The following is an 18,254-nucleotide window of genomic DNA, read 5'->3' as shown; positions in this document are numbered from 1 at the left end:
TTCTTTCATTAGTGCATAAAACTACAAGTCATTAATTTACTTTTAGAAGAAATCAACAGCATATTTATAAGCCTTTATTTAACTCACTTTATACATGACACAAAAGAACATTTCACTTTTAAAGAAAATTTTAAACATACACACCCAGTGCAGTCACTAAATCATTCATTTTGAAGGTTGGATTGAAATGCAAGCAAGAAAAATCAAATTTCTTCAAAGAATGGGCTACTACCATAGTCATATTAATACTTCAACACTGGTTTTCTGCCAAGCCAATGACTGGCCTAAGGAGATGAAAATTTGCCAAAAAAGAGGACGCTGTTGGACTCATTGTGCCGGATGAAGAACAGAAAGGGATGATTGCAGTGAAAAGTTTCATAATTGGGCACTGATGTGACCGCAAAGCCCATCCCGGTGCCTGCTGCCGCCTCCGTACCTTCCTCGGACACCACCACAAAGGACCCGTGCAGAAACTTCTGGGCATGCAGCCCTGAACGTGGGGACATGCCTGAATAGTCAGCCTCCAGCTCACTAAAGGCATTCCCCAGCCCCATGGCGCCCAGTGCCGCCTCCAGATCGTAACTATCTTCCACTTCAAAACGGGGCAAGTGCAAATCCACAGTCCTTTCCTTCATCCGCCCTGGGTTAGTCCACTCTACTAATTTCTCAGGACTTACTTCATTTACAATCTATTAAGAAAAAAATGGGGAGAGGGAAGAATGGCATGATCATCTATAAACATTTGAAACAGTTTAACATTCATTTGTTTCAGTCATAAATCGTTAATTTTAATAACAAAAGTAAAAATTTCATTTTGCTAAACTGTTGTCTTTATATAGCAGGCACTTGTCTTACATTTCTCTATTTAAATTTTTTGTGTATATATGAAAAGTCAATAGCATTTAGTGAATTTTTAAAGATGAGAAATTCAATTTCTTACCATTTCCCTAGTGTCTTTGTATGCATATATATTATATATAATTTTAAAGATAAAATACTTTTATATCCTGTCTAATAAAAAAGAAACATGCAACTTGACCATACCTCTGCTACGCCCACAAGCCAATAAGGAGCAAGTATGCAAATTAATCCAGCAAATATGGCAGCAGCCATAGAGCTGGAGAGAGCAGGAGGCTTGGGTTGCCCCCAGTGATGGAGGAAGCCAAGCTTTCCACCTGCCCTGGTCTGCCCTGGCCTCCACTCAAGACTACAAAGTTTCAATTATAGAAGATAAATAAATCCCAACAAAATGGTGGCAGCCATGGAGCTGGAGCCAGCTGGAGGCTTGGGTTTCCCCTGGTGATGGAGGAAGCCAAGCTTCCCTCCCTAGCTGGCCCTGGCCTCTACTCAAGGCTACAAATTTTCAGTTATAGAAGATAAATCCCAGATACCAGGGCCTCCACTTAGGTCGCCGGGGGGCGTGGCCAGCCTGCAAACCACCACAGGCTCTTCTCCCAGCCACCCCACACCCCAAGGGAACCCCCACCCTGATCCTGGACACCCTTCAGGGCAAACCAGCCAGCCTCCACCTGTCCACCAGGCCTCTATCCTACCTAATAAAAGAATAATATACAAATTGAACATCACTCCAATACACAAGATGGCTGTCCCCATGTGGTCAAAGATGGCTGCCCCCATGTGGACACAAGATGGCCATCACAAGATGGCCAGCAGGGGAGGGCAGCTGTGGGCAATCAGGCCAGGAGGAGAGAGCAGTTGATGGAGGCCAGGTCTGCAAGGGAGGGAAGTTGGGAGTGATCAAGCCTGCAGGGGAGGGCAGTTAGGGATGACCATGCCTGCAGGGGAGAGCAGTTAGGAATGACCAGGCCTTCAAGGGAGGGCAGCTAGCGGTGACCAGGCAGACAGGGGAGGGCAGTTAGGGGCAATTAGGCTGGCAGGGGAGCAGTTAGGCATTAATCAGACTGGCAAGGGAGTGGTTAGGGAGTGATCTGGCTGGCAGGCAGAAGCAGTTAGGGCAGTCAGGAAGGCAGGCAAGTGAGCAGTTGGGAGCCATTAGTTCTAGATTGTGAGAGGGATGTCTAACTGCCCATTTAGGCCTGACCTTGAGGGGTCCCAGATTGGAGAGGGTTCAGGCTGGGCTGAGGAACACACACACACACCCCCATGCATGAATTTAATGCACTAGGCCTCTAGTAAATTATATAATAAGCAAATTATAATTAATGCTAGAAGCCTGGTGCTCAAAATTTGTGCACTAGGATCATCCTTGATTTAAAAAAACAAAGAACCATTTTTTCTGAAAAGTGGTGTTGATTATGTGGGACAGGAGGTATGTGGAAAACCTCTGTAACTTTTTTTCAATTTATTATAAACCTAAACGTCTTTAAAAATTGAAGGTCTAAAAAAAAATTCAGAAGGTCTGAATGCATACAAAATTTGCTGGATATGTGCACATGTTTATTTTTTTTTTTTTCTGGAAAATAGGTGCCTAGATAATCAACCATTTCTCGGAATACTTGGTGATCTTTACAATCCCTTAAATGTTTATTTTAGCTCATTCCTAAATATTTTTGTGTTGGCTGTTCTCAATCAACCTGATGTCATCTATTGCTCCACATTAGACATCTTGCGCAGAAATTGAAATAGTTTCCACTGGGAACCGCCAGACCCCAGCTCCCATTCAGAAGCCCCACTTCCATGCTCACCCAGAATGAGCTCTGAGATGCAGAGCCTCCAGAAATGAGATCAAGAATGGGGAGATGCAAAGTTTTACCTTCTCCAGACCATCAATGTCATCGGGCAGCAACACAAACATACTTAGGTCACTGTTTTTATATGGAATTCCCAGAATTTGGGCCTGCAGGTCCTTCAAGAGAGTGAAGCTGAAGGAGTTGCGCTGGGTCATCATCTGCACAGGTTTACTTGTGTTCTGCAACAAATCCACAGAGTGCCCAGTGTCCAAAGAGGCATGAAATGACCAGGGGAGTTCACTGAAATGACGCTCTCAACCTAAAACAGTGCTAACGCTCAGACCCTTCAAATCATCATTGTCTGTCCACCCTGTACATTGATGGAAATATGACTTCAGAATGTACATTCCATGTGTAAGCACATCAATAGTTAAAGAACCATACCTTATCCAGCCAAAATTCCTCTTCCTTGGTATGTTCTTTCTTAAACTCCCTGTCCCATTGCCCTTTAAAATGCACGATGTTCACCAGCACCAGCTTTGTGGTGCTGCTTAGAGTGGCATCTGGAAACAGGTCCTTGACTTTTTCTGCAAACAAACAACAAACTTGGCCCATTTTTGAAATGATAAGTGATGTGCCTGGCAGATACGATGCAGGTGGACTTGACTGGTCACTAAAAACCTCAGCTAGGCCCTAGCTGGTTTGAGTCAGTGGTGAGAGCATCAGCTCACATTGGTGCACTGAAGGGGCTCAGGTTCAATTCCCAGTCAAGTGCACATACCTCAGTTGCAGGCTAAATCCCCATCCCTCTCCCCCTCAGGGCACTTGCCAGAGGCAACCAATCAATGCATCTCTCTCATTTTGGTGTTTCTCTGACTCTGTCTTTCCCCTCATCTCTCTCTAGAAAAGTAAATGGAAAAAAAAATCCTCTGATGAGGATTAACAAAAACAAACAATAAAAACCTTAGCCTGGCCACACTTGCAGGCTCTGCTGACAACAGGTTCCCCGCCTTTTATCCCATTGGATGAATAGAGGTCTGAGGTTAAAAACTTTAGGCTCTATCAATCAGACTGTCAGACCTCAGAGGGAAGGTAGAGTAGGGTGATGATAAGGGAGAGAGATCAACCAAAGGACTTGTATGCATGCATATGAGCCAGTGGTCATATACAACAGGGGGGTAGGGGCATGCGTGGGGAGTGGTTTGGGATAGGAATGGGGGGGGGGAATGAGGACAAATATGTGATACCTTAATAAAGTAATTAAAAAAAAATTTTAGATTCTGGGATCAGATTGCCTCTGTGAGCATCCAGTTTTGCCTCTTACCAGTTAAGAAATATGGGCAAGTTATTTAAGCTCTCTATGCCTCAGCTTCCAAATGAGTAAAATAGGAATTAAACCACTTCATAGGGTTGTTGAAAGGAGTAAATGATCTAATGTGTATACATTACTTAGATCACTGTCTGGCTCACAATAAGAACTCAATAAATGTTAGCTATTATTATTTTTATCCATTTGATATAGTTATCACCAGAGGATATGTTTATTGATTTTAGACAGAGAAGGGAGAGAGAGAGAGAGACATCAATCTGTTGTCTCCTCTATGTGCCCCAACCGGGAATCAAATCCACAACTTAGATATGTCCCCTGGACAAATCAAGCCCTAAACCACTTCAGTGTATGGGATGATACTCCAACCAAATGAGCCACATGGATGGAAACAAAAGCAGGTCTTAACGGAAGAGCTGAATGTTTCTCACTTGATAATGAAAAAGGAACCCCTGTATTTCCACTCAGAAAGGCTCTGATATAAAGGAAAGAATGTGAACCCAAGACAGACATGACCCAGTTTCAGGACCCTCAAAGAATTATGAACCACAACAAGGTGTAAATAATTCTCCACTAAGTGTTTCCATGAAGTTGGCTCTATGATCCCCTCTGATTCTCCTTGGCTTTCTCTTCAATTTGCAGAGCCTCCACCCACCCCTCATGCTCAGGCCTGAATTTCTAGCCCTGTAAAACCCATACCAAGCCCCTCCCAAAGCTTGTCCACCCTGGTCCCCCACAGAGTGCTAACCACAGGGCTTCACTCACAGTGGACACTCAAGGAGCATTTTTATGATGAACGACCCATCCATACTCTACCATGTGTTTGGCTTTCAACCCAGGAATTAATCTTCTCTCGACTTTCATCTGCTGCATTTACAAAATCAACAGGTTCCAAAGAAGCATGATAATATTTTTCAACATAATCTAAGTATTTCTTTAGGAGAAACAGGGGGAAAAATAGAAAGAAGTTGAAATTCAATTTATCTATTGCCAACATTTCTAAATAAGTTCAAGATCACCAATATTCTAAGCAGGGTTTGGGGGCAAATCACTTTGAGTACTTCCATGCATCTTTTATGTAAGTGCAAATAGGGTTAAAGCAAAAATCAGATTTAAACTGCCAAGATTACAAAGGAACTCTCAAGGGGCCAGGATGTCTGAGAGACAGGCAGGGGGGATGCCAAGTGATCAGGGCCAAGTCAGGCAGTCAATGAAGGCAGCATGCCACCAGGACCCACAATCCTAACAGAGCCGTTGGCCACTCATGAATACCACTCACAGAAGTAGTGGACACGGCAAAACTTACTTGAAGAAAAAGGTATGTCTTCTCTCCAAATAGCCTGTTGGCTATTTTCAGCTCATAATTATTATTGGGTTGGCTTATTTCACTCAAAAATGTTTGGAATTGATGGTGTATCTCTTCGGTCTTCTCAATCTTCAAAACAAAACAAAAACTCAATGAGCTATCTTAGCAAAATCAAGCCTAGCTTCTGCCTCAGGAGGACATGACTGCTGGGTCTCTTCCTCAGCTTGACAGCCTTGAGGATGGCCCGTGAATTTGGTGTGGCCCCTGGATGTCAGCTGGCTTTTACACAAATCACTAATGTAAATCACAACCAATCTCAGCTCCACAAAGAAGCTTGCTCTTTGGCTCAATACCACAGATCTAGCTTTTCTGGCTCAGGTTGCATTTTTCATCTCAAATGTAATTGCCCACTAAGTGGTTCATATGCTTGCTTTTAGCTTTCTAACAATATTAAGCAACTGGGGGAGGTAAATGATTCCTCAGATGATTCTTATCCACTTAAACTTGGCCATATCTGTTCCAGACAATGGATAAGAAAAGTAAATCCTGATGGTGTAAGCAGCCCTTTGTTAGTTTAGAGAAGAGGAGAGGAGAGGAGAGGAGAGGAGAGGAGAGGAGAGGAGAGGAGAGGAGAGGAGAGGAGAGGACTGAACTGATATTTTTGTTCTTAACTCTCTGGGGTGGGGGTGGGGGGGAAACTTTTCTAGGCATTTTTTGTGGAATCCATCAGTTTTCTGATTGAAGGCTGAGGAGTGAGTGCTTCATGGCAGGGCAAGGTGACAGTGTCCGTAAAACAGAGAGAAACACTGCCCCCTGCCTGTTCAGTGATGTCTGGTTACCTCTATTCACTATTAACGCTGGATTCAAGGGAGAGTCATTTTATTTTTGAACTGAAAAGCTTATCCCTGATTACACTGAGAACGGAAAGGCCTTCTTCCTCTAGAATATAAAGCCAAGGGTCTTTTGTTTGTTTGCTTGCTTCATCTTTTCATTTCATGACTGATTACTCAATGCCCAGAATAGTATCTGGCACTTAACAGACACTCAGTTAATGTTTATGCTAATAAACTCATGAACATTTGAAGACATTCAGATGGAAATACATGCTGTTTTAACAAAGTATCTGAGGCTGAATTTGACCTTTGGCTCCCTCCTTGTTACTGTGAGCCTTTAAATGTCCAGTGATCATTCATGGCTGCTCAGGTTGACTGATATGTGAGGTGAGCAGATCAAGGTATTGAACCTATGGGGAATAATGGATTGATATAAAGAGAAGGATGTAGTGAAAGTATTTCTCCAGGGGGAAAGTTGTGACTAAGTTGACCTGAAAAATGGAGAAAGGGAGTAAGGACCTACTGTCAAACAGGTTTGAGGTTTGAAATTATACTTCCTGTGTGGATGGGGAAACCCCAAACTAAGAAATTAATTTAAAGTGGCCCTGGGTTGATAACATCCCAGGATCTTATTCCAGAAAAAAAAAATTATCTGTATTAGAAAGGTAACTACATCTCAGGTTTTGCTGGACAACCTAGATTACCAAGCAAATATTCGCTCATATTCTAAAACTATAAATCATGAGAAAATAGAATTGATAAAAGAAAAAAGAAAAGCAAACAGCCATATTGAATTCTCAAGGACTTTAGGTGTTGATATTATCAGATATCACACTTAAAAATCAGTATTTTGAAAAAAGATATTGAAAATATGGTAGAGAAAACAAGAGAGTGTTATAAAGTTCCAGGTTATAATCAACTAGAATTCCTATATGCTTAATAAGCATTGAAATTTAAAAGCTCAATAGATGGGTTTAACAGCCAATTAGGCACTGCTAAATTGATAGACTAGATAGATCTGAATAATTTTCTCAGAATGAAACATAAAAACAAAAAGTGGTGAAAATATGTATGACAGATAAAGAAATCTAGAAGATAGAATATGAATTCTGGCATCCTTCCAACAGGCAATAAAGACTGGAGTACATGTATTATTCAAAATATTAATTGACTGAGACTTTTTCAAAATTGATAAAAAGTATGAATTTTCATATTGAGAAAACACAGTAAATCTGTCTTGGTAAATTAATAACTCCATGTCTAGACACATTGCAGTAAAATTCAGAAACAACAAAAACAGACAGCAAAACTTAAATGCAGTTACTAAAGATTGACAAATAAACCAACTTCTTAACAGCAACATTAGACACAAAGAGAAGACTACTATCTTCAAAGAGTTGAAAGTCTCAACCTAGAATACAACACATAGTTTAACATTCTGAACCACTGAGCCACACCGTCCAGGTAACATTAGGTAATACTTAATAAAGTGGAACATGCACCTACCCTACCACCCAAATATATGTTATACACTCATACTTTCTCATAAAAATGAAATAAAAACAACAAATGTGAGCCACATACTATCTTAAATTTTCTAGTATCTCTGTTCTTCCCCCCCCCTCCCCCCCCCCCAATTAACACAAAGATTCTATTTGGGAGTGAAAGTACTGTCAAACAACAGTGCTTCTTGACTGAGTGGACACTAGAGCAGTTATCTGCCCCAACTCTGTTATACAAAACCTGAAAGGAAGCCTGACTCTATATACACATGAGGAAACCAGACAACCTGGACATGTGGGGTGTAGAATGAATTGTCCATATCGCTGGGTGACTTGACCCCTGATTTTATAAGGGTCTGGAGCTGAGCTATGACTACTGTCAAGGTAGATGTGCCTTTCCTGAGGGCTCTAACTATCTCCAAATGCCTGCCCCACCTATGGATTTAACATCTCTCCTATGTTTGCACTCTCTGTATTTCAGGAAAGGAATATTACAACCCTACAGCTGAAAGAGACCCCAAGAAGACATTAATCCTATGCTAATATTTTTTAATAAAACATCAGAGTAGGCAATGAAGGGACTTAAAATAAAAATACAATCTATACTAATAAAAGGGCAATATACTAATTAGATCAGACATCTTCAGAACATCCTTCCTGACAAAGCCACAGTGGCAGGGGCAGAGGCAGAGGTTATTAGGGGCGATCAGGCTGGCAGGGGTTGGTAATTAGGGGGTGATCAGGCCTGCAGGGGAGATCAGTTAGGGGCATCAGGCTGGCAGGCAGAGGCAGTTAGGGTTGATCAGACAGGCAGGCAGGCAGGTGATAAGTTAGGAGCCAGTGGTCCCAGATTGCAAGAAGGATGTCCAGGCCAGCAGTCAAACATTTCCCGAGGGGTCCCAGATTAGAGAGGGTGCAGGCTGGGCTGAGTGACACACACCCCCACCCTGTGCACAAATTTTGTATAATAATATCACTTACTACTACCATGACCATCACTAGGCAGGCCACCAGTGTCCCAGACAGTCTACTAGATTTATAAAGGCCCAAAGAAGAGGAATAACTTGCCCAAAGTAGCACAGCTGCTAACTGACTAGCCCAGGATTTGAACCTAAATCTGTTTCATTCCAAACCCATCCACTCTGCTATAAGGACTTCTCAGTCTGTTAGTCTTTACCAGGCTCTATCATAGTGGTTAGTGTGCATACCAGTTAAGTTCTCTTAACACTAATGGTGCACAAAATTTGTGCATGGGGGTGGGGGTGTCCCTCAGCCCAGCATTCACCTTCTCCAATCTGGATCCCCTCAGGAAGTGTCCAATGGCCTAAACTGGTAGTTGGACATCCCTCTCTGCTGGAAACCAAATCAGTTTCACTAAAAAAGAAATGTTGACAGGTAGCCAGGAAGGCTGGTCAACAACCTTAATTGCTCTAACCTCTAGTTGAAATATTGTTAGCTGAAGCAGAATCTACCTTGTTTGTCCCATGTAAGTTTCTGTTATTTCCTACCTAGGGGCTACATGTAAATTTCTGTTTATGTTGCCTAAGATGTTTTCCCCCAAAGCTTCAATAAAAGGGGATGGCAGGGCCAGAGCAGGGATAGTTCTCCCACTAGAGTTGGACTGCCGCCTGGCCTCCCGTATAACCAAATTGAATTTCTTCAAGTCTCTTTTAATTTGTGTGTGGCCCTTCTCCAGAAGCTGAACCCTGAATTGGAACTCTTTCTACGCGGGCTGTGAAAGAGAGACCTACACCTCTCACAATCCAGGACTACTGGCTCCTAACTGCTCACCTGCTGTCTGCCTGATCACCCCTAACCACCTCTGCCAGCCAGCCTGATGCCCCTACTGCTCTCCCCTGCAGGCCTGATCACCCCCTAACTGCCCTCCCCTGCCAGCCTGATTGCCCCTAATTACCTCTGCCTTGGCCCCTGCCACCATGGCTTTATCTGGAAGGAGGTACTGAATATATCCAGTCTAATTAGCATATTACCCTTTTATTAGTATAGATAACCCTAGTAACACTATTGCACTGCTGTGATTATTTCTGCTATAGAAGCATGGAACAAACTGTCGAATATCAGAGGGGAGGTTGAGGTGGGTGAGTGGAAGGGAAGAGATCAACCAACAAACTTGTTTGCATACATGCATAACCTATGAATACAGAAATAGGGTGGTGGAGATCTGGGGTGGGGTTGGGATTGGGGATGGACTAGAAGGGGACATGAGTAATACTTTCAACAATAAAGATTTTTTTTTTTTAATAAGCATGAAGTAGTACCTCTTCTACACATTTCCCTAGTGAGCCCACATCTACTAAGCCACCTTAATGAAGTTGGTAAGACATGTCTCCCACCTCTTTTTCTTCAGCTTTGATTCTTGAGCTATCTGTGTCTTTTTCAGAGAGAGGCACCTAGAAAAGACAGAAAATATCATGGTGGGAATTAGAGCAGAGGAAACTCCACACAGAATCAACCAGGGAATTGGACATTTGCTAAAGACTCCTCAGTGTCACACAGGAAGATTTGTCTCCTTGCAAAATCATGAAAAGCTCTGGCTCTCTTCAAAGGAGCTTAAATTGGTTCACCCTTGCATGTATTCATCTTTGATGTGTCGTTTATACCCCAGTGGGGATTATGCAACTTTTCCCAGTCAGCCTAGTTCTGTCTTTAATTATCAGGATAATGTCTTTGGACATGGCCTCACCCAGCCCTCACCTGGAGGAACTTCATGCACCAGGAGCAGATAGCAGGGTGGAATTTGGAGAGGAAAGAGATAAGCCTAAAACTACTTCACGTCCTCACACGCTTAATTTGTATCCTGGCTCATGGGTCAAAAAGTTCATGTTCTCGAGGCAATTTCCAAAGGCTCATCCCAGCAAAGAGGCTGCCTGAAAAGCCATGGCTGCCACCCTACCTACCTTTTGCAGCTGGGCAGCGGGGGCTCCCCAGGTTCGCAAGAGGAGCATGCCAACAGCTGCTAAGATGCTCGCAGGGGAAAAGAAGATGTTGCCATTATTTTCTCTATTCAGTTCTTTGAAAAGATTAAACCCAAAGGTCAGTGCGCCAAGTGATTCCATGATGATTCTAGTGAGATCTAGAATAGCAACAAGAAGCAACACTAATACAAAATAATACTGAATGTGAACTGTAATTGAAAAATAATTTTTTGAAAAGAAAAACCAAATAAGCACTTGTTGGAATTGCTTAAGAAGGGAACCCTTCTTGCTTTTCTTCCTGCATTGATCCAGAAAGAGGCGCTATGGAATATGTCAATAAACAAATTAAATTCAGATACTGAGATAGGCCTGGATTTGAGCTGCAGAGCTCTCAGAGAGTATTTCAGACAGTATTTCCTCTGATAACGATAATAGCTACAAACCCTTCTGAAGGTGATGCATATGCTTATGGTCTTGTTCACAGTGATTAAGTTGTATACATTAAATATGTAAGCTTTTGGCATATCAATTATACCTCAGTACAGTGTTTTCTTTAAAGAGAAAAAAAAAGATAGAAATGTCCCTGTGGCCTGCTTCTCACCCCTTAGCGTAGCCTTCTCTTGACTGGAGATGTGCATCAGCTGGGCACCACCTGGTGCTTCTCAATTCTCATTTCTGAAGGGAGCTAGATGATGGCCTTGGTTTGAGTCTCTCTTAATCTCTGTCAGACCTGCCTGTATCTGCCTGCTTGCCACCTCCTCCCTGAGGTAAGCTCCCAGCAGGTCCAGTGCCTGCCCTCCTTGTCTGGCTTGTCCAGATGCTGCACCCACAACCAGGCAAGGGGAAGCCAGAGGAAACTCCCGAGGCCTTGGATCCAAGCTGTGTTCTCTGGCCCAGACATAACAACGATAAAGCCAAGAGTGTATCCTTCTCTAACACTTTCTCAATTGATTCAAAATCCTGTGCAGAGATGATACAAGAATTCTCTTAAACTCCAACCCCGAATTGCATGAAAACTTGATTCTGGGCTCAAGTTTTCCTCAACGGTAATGACATATCTCTAGCCATGGATTATTAAGTGGAAGTGAAAGAGTTTCCTTTTTATATTTTTCTTTTATTTTAATTTTCTACAGTTTTTCAAGTTTATATAGTGAATTCACATTGCTTTTATCTCATCAAACAAAATTTTAAGAACAATTAATATTTACCACAAATAAAATACATTTTATATTTTCTCTTTTTTCTTTTTATATTTTCTTCATTTCCAGCTAGGTATGTTATAATTAGTTAATAAAAGCTTTAAGAAAAAAAAATCCTAAAACAAGAGTGAGATTAAGGCAGAATAAATTATTTTGACAGCCTACAGACTTTGGAAGGTTCTTTGCAAACAAGGACCCACACTGCTAGCTGAGACATCTGACATCTGCTGTTCAAACTTCCATTTCACCCCTGGACTTCCTCACAGGGACTCCTTGCAGGTGAACCCAGAAATATAATGAATTAACCTGCTATCAAACAACATGAAGAAGAAACTGTCTCAAGGCTATGTAGACACTGAAGTAAATAAAACCACCCCAAGGAAAGTTACCCACTATAAAAATTCTTCTTTCAAATCAACAAACATTCTCAAAACACAAAATGTCTTCAGTGGGAGCTGGAGAGAGAACTTACCTGGCTTCTGGGGAGACAGAGGTGTCTGAGCATGGACCTGGGAAGCACGTGTAACATGAGTAATTTACATCTTTAATTTATATCTCTCTCCCTCTGCCTCTCCCTAGTCATTACCATTTTTGCATTTCCAGTGAAACAACCTTTGGTTTCTCAATGATGATGCCCTTCATAAAATTAGCATGCAAGGTTTATGACAAAATTGAGGATTGCGTTTTCTATTTCCTTCAAGGCCATGAAGTTATGGCACTTGAAGTTGTCAGTAATTGCATTGTGAACTATAGCTCAGATATGATACACATTAAACTTAGAGGAAGAGAGCTGCAATTTCTCACTTCTCCAAAATCTCTTAGAAATTCTTTTGAGGATCCAAGTATAAAGAGATCTAAATTAACCAGAAAACAAAATTAAACCAAACACAGGAGCTCAACCCAGGACCGCACACAGCATTAGAACAGCCAAGTTAAATGAATTATTTCCCAACCAGGGGGATACTTTGAGAGGGCCTTCAACCCTAATGATATCAGGGATTCCTCTGAGAAGAACTGGTTCCCACCTTGGTGCTCATTAAAATCTCCTGGGGAACTAAAACGGGAAAAAAGATCTATGCCCAAACCCCACGCAACTGAGTCAGCATCGCTGGGGTGGGAGCCACGCATCAGAGTTTTTATCACCCCAGGTGACTTAATGTGCAGCTGAGGTTGGGAATCAGTGGTTTATGGCCACAGGAAGCTCTGAATCAATGCATACTTATTTACCACAGATGTACAGAGCTATGTCCTGACAAGCCCAGACTCTGTAATTAAGTTAAATTTGTGGTTCATTATGTGGGGGATGCCAAATGCAAAGAAAAAAATGGGGGGGGGGGACTATCTTGCCAGAAATGTAGTGAGAAAAAGTCATGAGAAAAGTTTGGCAGTCAGCCAAACACACACACATACATACAGACACACACAGACACACACACACACACACACACACACACACACACACTAGCTCTTGTTCTCAAGTATTCTGTTTATTAATTATGATGTCTCTCATTTTAATTCATTAAATAAACATTTATTGAGAATCTATTGTGTAGCAAACATTGGGCTAAGCATCAATAATTCATAAACACCCAACAAGCTCACTGATCTCAGGAAAACAACACTACTAAAGAAAAAAAAAAAAAAACCCTCAATAGGAAGTTCTACCTCCAAATTCCACTTTTTCCTACACCCTTACTGGCTCCACAAGTTCATTAAAGGACACAGTGCTTGGACTGAGGGCATGGAGGTTCATCACATTACCAAGCAGCAAATCTAGAACAATATCTAAGCTCTTCCCTCTCATGTGAATGTCTACTTAAGGAAGCAACTTATCTCAGTGATACAGCTTCTAAGGGCTGGCTGATGCCTGTGCCAATCTCAATACTCATTGTTTGCTTTTTAAAAAATTATTTTGATTACACCTCTTTAAGCAAATTCAAAGCTGTATATAATTAACTTTGTTTTCTAATTCTCTCTGATAAATGTGCAAACTCAGGAAGGTTTAGAAAGAATTAGCACTTAGTTGTGGAGTCAACCCTGGATGCCAAAGAAATAAAAAAATAAACAAAAACTCATAGACACATTACCAAAAGGAAGTTGTGTAGTAAAGGGGTCAGACAAATGGTGACAGAAGATTTGACTTTGGGTGGTTAACATGCAATGCACTATACAGATGATGTATCATAGAATTGTATTCCTGAAATATATATAATTTTATTAATCATTGTCACCCCCAATAAATAAACTCTTTTTAAAAATGGTATGGAGTCCTTGGGTTGGCAATTATGTTTTATGTTTTAACTAGAGGCCTGGTGCATGAAATTGGTGCACAGGGGCAGGAGGTACCCTCAGCCCAACCTGCACTCTCTTTAATTTAGAACCCCTCTGGATCAGGCCTAAATGGGCAGCCGGACATCCCTCTCACAATCCAGGACTGCTGGCTCCCAACAGATCGTCTGCCTGCCTGTCTGATTGCCCCTAACCACATCAGTCTGCCAGGCTAATCACCCCTAATAACTCCCCTGCCAGCCTGATAAATGCCTAACTGCTCCCCTGTCAGCCCAATTGCCCCTAATTGCCCTCCCCTGCCAGCCTGGTCACCCCTAACTGCCCTCCCCTGCAGGCCTAGTTACCCCTAACTGCTCTCCCCTGCAGGCCTGGTTGCCCCCAACTGCCCTCCCCTCCTGGCCTAGTCACCCCTAACTTCCCTCCCTTGCCAGCCTTGAAGCCCCAACTGCCCTCCTCTGCTGGTCCAGTCACCACTAACTGCCATCCCTTGCATGACTGATCACCCACGACTGCCCTTCCCTGCTGGCTATCTTGTGGTGGCCATCTTGTATCCACATGTGGGTGGCCATCTTGACCACATTGGGGCAGCCATCTTATGTGTTGGCATGATGGTCAATTTGCATATTAGGCTTTTATTATATAGGATAGTCCTATCCGTATGCCTTCTAATTCCCTAGAATCCCTGTTCCAATGTTCCAATCTCTGTTCCAATCCCTGTTCTATTTCCATTTGCTCTCTGCTTCTTCCTAAAGCATTTTCTCTATCATCTGGCTCTCACAGGGATGCCTGGCTTTCCCTGAGACCACCACAACCCACAAAGTCTTCACTGGCGGACATCACTCAAATCTTGAGATCAGAAAGCCAGGCTCTCTGCTCTTGCTTCTTCCAAGCCGTTCTTCCTTCACTTCCAATGAGCCCTTTTCAGACTTACATCTCCTTGTGCCACCCTGTCCCCAACCATAGCCCTGCACCCTGATGCTTGGCACATGGATCCCTCTGTACACCTTCACATTCCAGGTCAGCAGCTATCTCTCACTTCCCTGACACTCGCCTCCCCTCTCTTCTGGAAACCCATGCACATGGCCATGCTGTGGGTGTTGCCACCACCAGGGACTACTGCTGTAACCAAAATTTAATTGGACACCAAAATTTCTCCATCTGGTTACAGATGCCTGTCCTTGATCTTTCTAACCATAATTTTCAATGTCATCAAAATCTTCAAGCATTGGATTCTTTCCCCTTCTAATATCAAAAGTGTACTAAAGGTAGATATGTTAATAATTAGAAACTATAAGAATGGTTTCTATGCTTAGAAATGAGGAAAGAAGGTAATTAAGCCTTGAATCAGAGTGCTGATGAGTTCCCCATCCCATCCCAAGTTTGACACAACGTCTACATGTCTGTTATTAATACTGACTTATAATATTTTTGTCTCTAAGCCATGGATGTTGCTGGGGTCCCACCCTGATTCTCTTAACTAGCCAGTGTTTCTATCACCCAATTACTGGTTTGACTGATAATTTACAGCTGCCCTTCTGTCAAATGACTCTTAGTTAAATGGAAACCACCTGCCGGAAAATACACAGCATCCCACCCCCGCCAGGACACACCTCAGGAGTGAGTCATTGGCATAAGGATATTAAAGGACAGGACAATCCCCTTACATCAAAATAGGACTCATTTTGTAAATGCAATTTGTCATCCAGAGCTTCTCCCATAGGATCAGACTGTAGATAAACTCTTGCTGAGGCCATATGACTGATTAACATGTTTCCCTTATCTAGTCCTGCTTCTCTCAAAGACACACACCCCCTCCAAATACCCGAACAAGAATCCCTGTCTTCAGCTTTGCTTCTAGGGTAGCTGACCTAAGACAAATGTGTTTTAATATCTAGCCCAAATCCTCTCACTGTTTTTGCTCTCCAAAAAATTCCTTGGCAATTCTTGCATACATACATTCTCCTTTAAATATTTTTAATCAGTTTATCAAGGCCTATAAAATAGACTCTGAGGATTTCAAATGGGACTCTCTAGAACTGATACATGAATGAAGCAGAGAATTTGTCATATTAAGCCAGGAATATGCTCATCTTATAAGCTTTTCAATAGCATTTACAAAGAGAAAGAAATGGAGAAAAAGACTTCTCTTTGTGCTGAAGAACAAAATAAGCATGCCCACTCTCACTGCCTCCTTCAGATTGAACCAGAAATCTAATTAATTCATTACTTAATTAATTAAAAGTTTCAAGACTCAAAATGAAAGTAAAATAATCATTGAAGAAGGAATTGCGACATACATTATAAGAATTAAAAAGTGAGTTTACCACGATTGAGGAATACAAGGTCAACATTTTAAAAATTAAGTATTTTTATATGTTAGCAACGTAGTTAGACAATAAAATTTTTAATATGTGATTTTTCTTAAAGTGTCAAAGAGAATCATGTGCCTAGTAAGAATGAAAGATGTGCAAGCCTTTATCTAGAAAAAGATCAAACATAGTACAGAGAAATTAAGAAGATCTAAGAAAATGGAGAGTTTATTTGTGGTTTAAATCCCAAGAGGTTTCTTTTTCTTTTCCTTTTTCTTTTTTTTTTAATTGACCGTCTGGTACCAGAATTATATAAAATAGCAGAGGTTCTAGAATAGCCAAAACATTCATGAAGATGGGAGAAGAGATTCTATCAAATAGTAAGACTTGTCATTAAAGAAGTAAGTGTCATTTGGACAAAGGAGAAGCCAGAACATACATCTGCACAGACAGGCACAATGGAATGCTTTGTGGGGTTTTTTTTTTCATATGGTTTTATTGATTTTATAGAGAGGGGAAAGGAGAATGCTAGAGAGAGAGAAATATTGATGAGAAAGAAACATTGATCTGCTGCCTCCTGCATGGCCCCCACTGGGAATTGAGCCTGCTACTTTTATCAAAGTGAAATATTTACCTTTTTCTCTATTTCTCTTTTGGACTTTGATTTCATTTTTTAGCTGATATTATTGTGATTCTCACTTCCCTCCTGTTAATATTTCTCTTGTACCTCAATTTCTCTATAATTATTTTAATTTTCCTATTGTCATTGTTGTCTCCTATAAATATAATGTAAAATTATAAATTTAAAAAGACAAGTTGAAAATTTTTCTTGTTAATTCATTTGTTTGTTTTTTCTTCTTTTCTACTTATCTTTGAATTGAACACGAGTTTTTTATTCTTTTTCCCCTAACCTTTTGAATTATGCATTCTCTCTCCGTTCTTCAACTGGTTTTCCTTAGGTTAACACAAATATCCAGACATAATTTTCCATTAATGTGAAGGGTTACTCCATTCTCCCTTGCATCCCCTGAAATATAACAATGGCTTTTATTTCTATCTAATTCCCTCTTCACTCCTCAACCCCATTATCACCCACCTCTCATGTTGAAATCATCTGAGTCTTAATTTTTAAATTATTTATTCTAATTTAAACTTAAATCATGTCTTAATCTTTTTTATGTTGGAGGCATCACTGTTACACATAGCCCATGTTTTCTTCTTCAATTCATCTTTTAAATTCTTTTAGAGTAGAACTTTAAGGCACTCTTTCAGGTTGAAATGTGCAGATGGTACACTTAGAGTCCTTGCTCATGCATTTTGCTCTCACAGTTGAGTAATACCCTGTTTCCCCGAAAATAAGACAGTGTCTTATATTAATTTTTGCTCCCAAAGATGCGCTAGGTCTTATTTTCAGGGGATGTCTTATTTTTCCATGAAGAAGAATGCGGTACACATTTATTGTTAAATGAAAATAAAGGAAATTTATTACCTGTATACGGTACGGTAGTTGTCAACACAAACCAGACAAACTGTGAATCCTACAGAATCAAGAATTTACTCATTTATTCAATGATAATCATGTCATCATCTTCTGGAACATCATCATAACAATCCAATTCCTGAATTTCCTGGTGAATTTCTTGTGACTCCATTTCTTTCAGAATCAGTGGACCAAATCTCTCATGGTTAGTCTAGGGGGGCCTTATTTTCGAGGGATGCCTTATATTTTACTCAGAAGGAAACCTGTAAGTAGGTCTTATTTTCGGAGGATGTCTTATTTTCGGGAAAACACGGTAGTTTGTATGGATACAAGTTTTAGTTTCTTTTCCTCTCTCAGAACTGCAAATATTGTTATGTGTCTTCTTGTTGGATCAAAGAAAAGTCTGATAACAATCTGATCCT

At 41.2% G+C, this 18,254-nt stretch overlaps 1 protein-coding gene across 1 annotated transcript; it reads right to left on the bottom strand.

The window, feature by feature from the left end:
* Positions 1-284: 284 nt before the first annotated feature.
* Positions 285-10,696, bottom strand: SERPINB13 (serpin family B member 13; the record flags this gene model as incomplete). The annotated part of the gene is made up of 7 exons (XM_084887292.1): positions 285-689; positions 2,735-2,890; positions 3,096-3,238; positions 4,795-4,912; positions 5,285-5,413; positions 9,974-10,030; positions 10,538-10,696. The coding sequence occupies 7 exons, from the start codon at positions 10,694-10,696 to the stop codon at positions 285-287; spliced, it is 1,167 nt and encodes a 388-aa protein (XP_084743418.1).
* Between the last annotated feature and the right edge of the window lie 7,558 nt (positions 10,697-18,254).

Source organism: Pipistrellus hanaki (assembly GCF_964339955.1).
Source record: "Pipistrellus hanaki genome assembly, chromosome: 6".
In the NCBI taxonomy this organism is placed as follows: Eukaryota; Metazoa; Chordata; class Mammalia; order Chiroptera; family Vespertilionidae; genus Pipistrellus; species Pipistrellus hanaki.
This window is presented reverse-complemented; position numbering and strand designations above follow the sequence as displayed.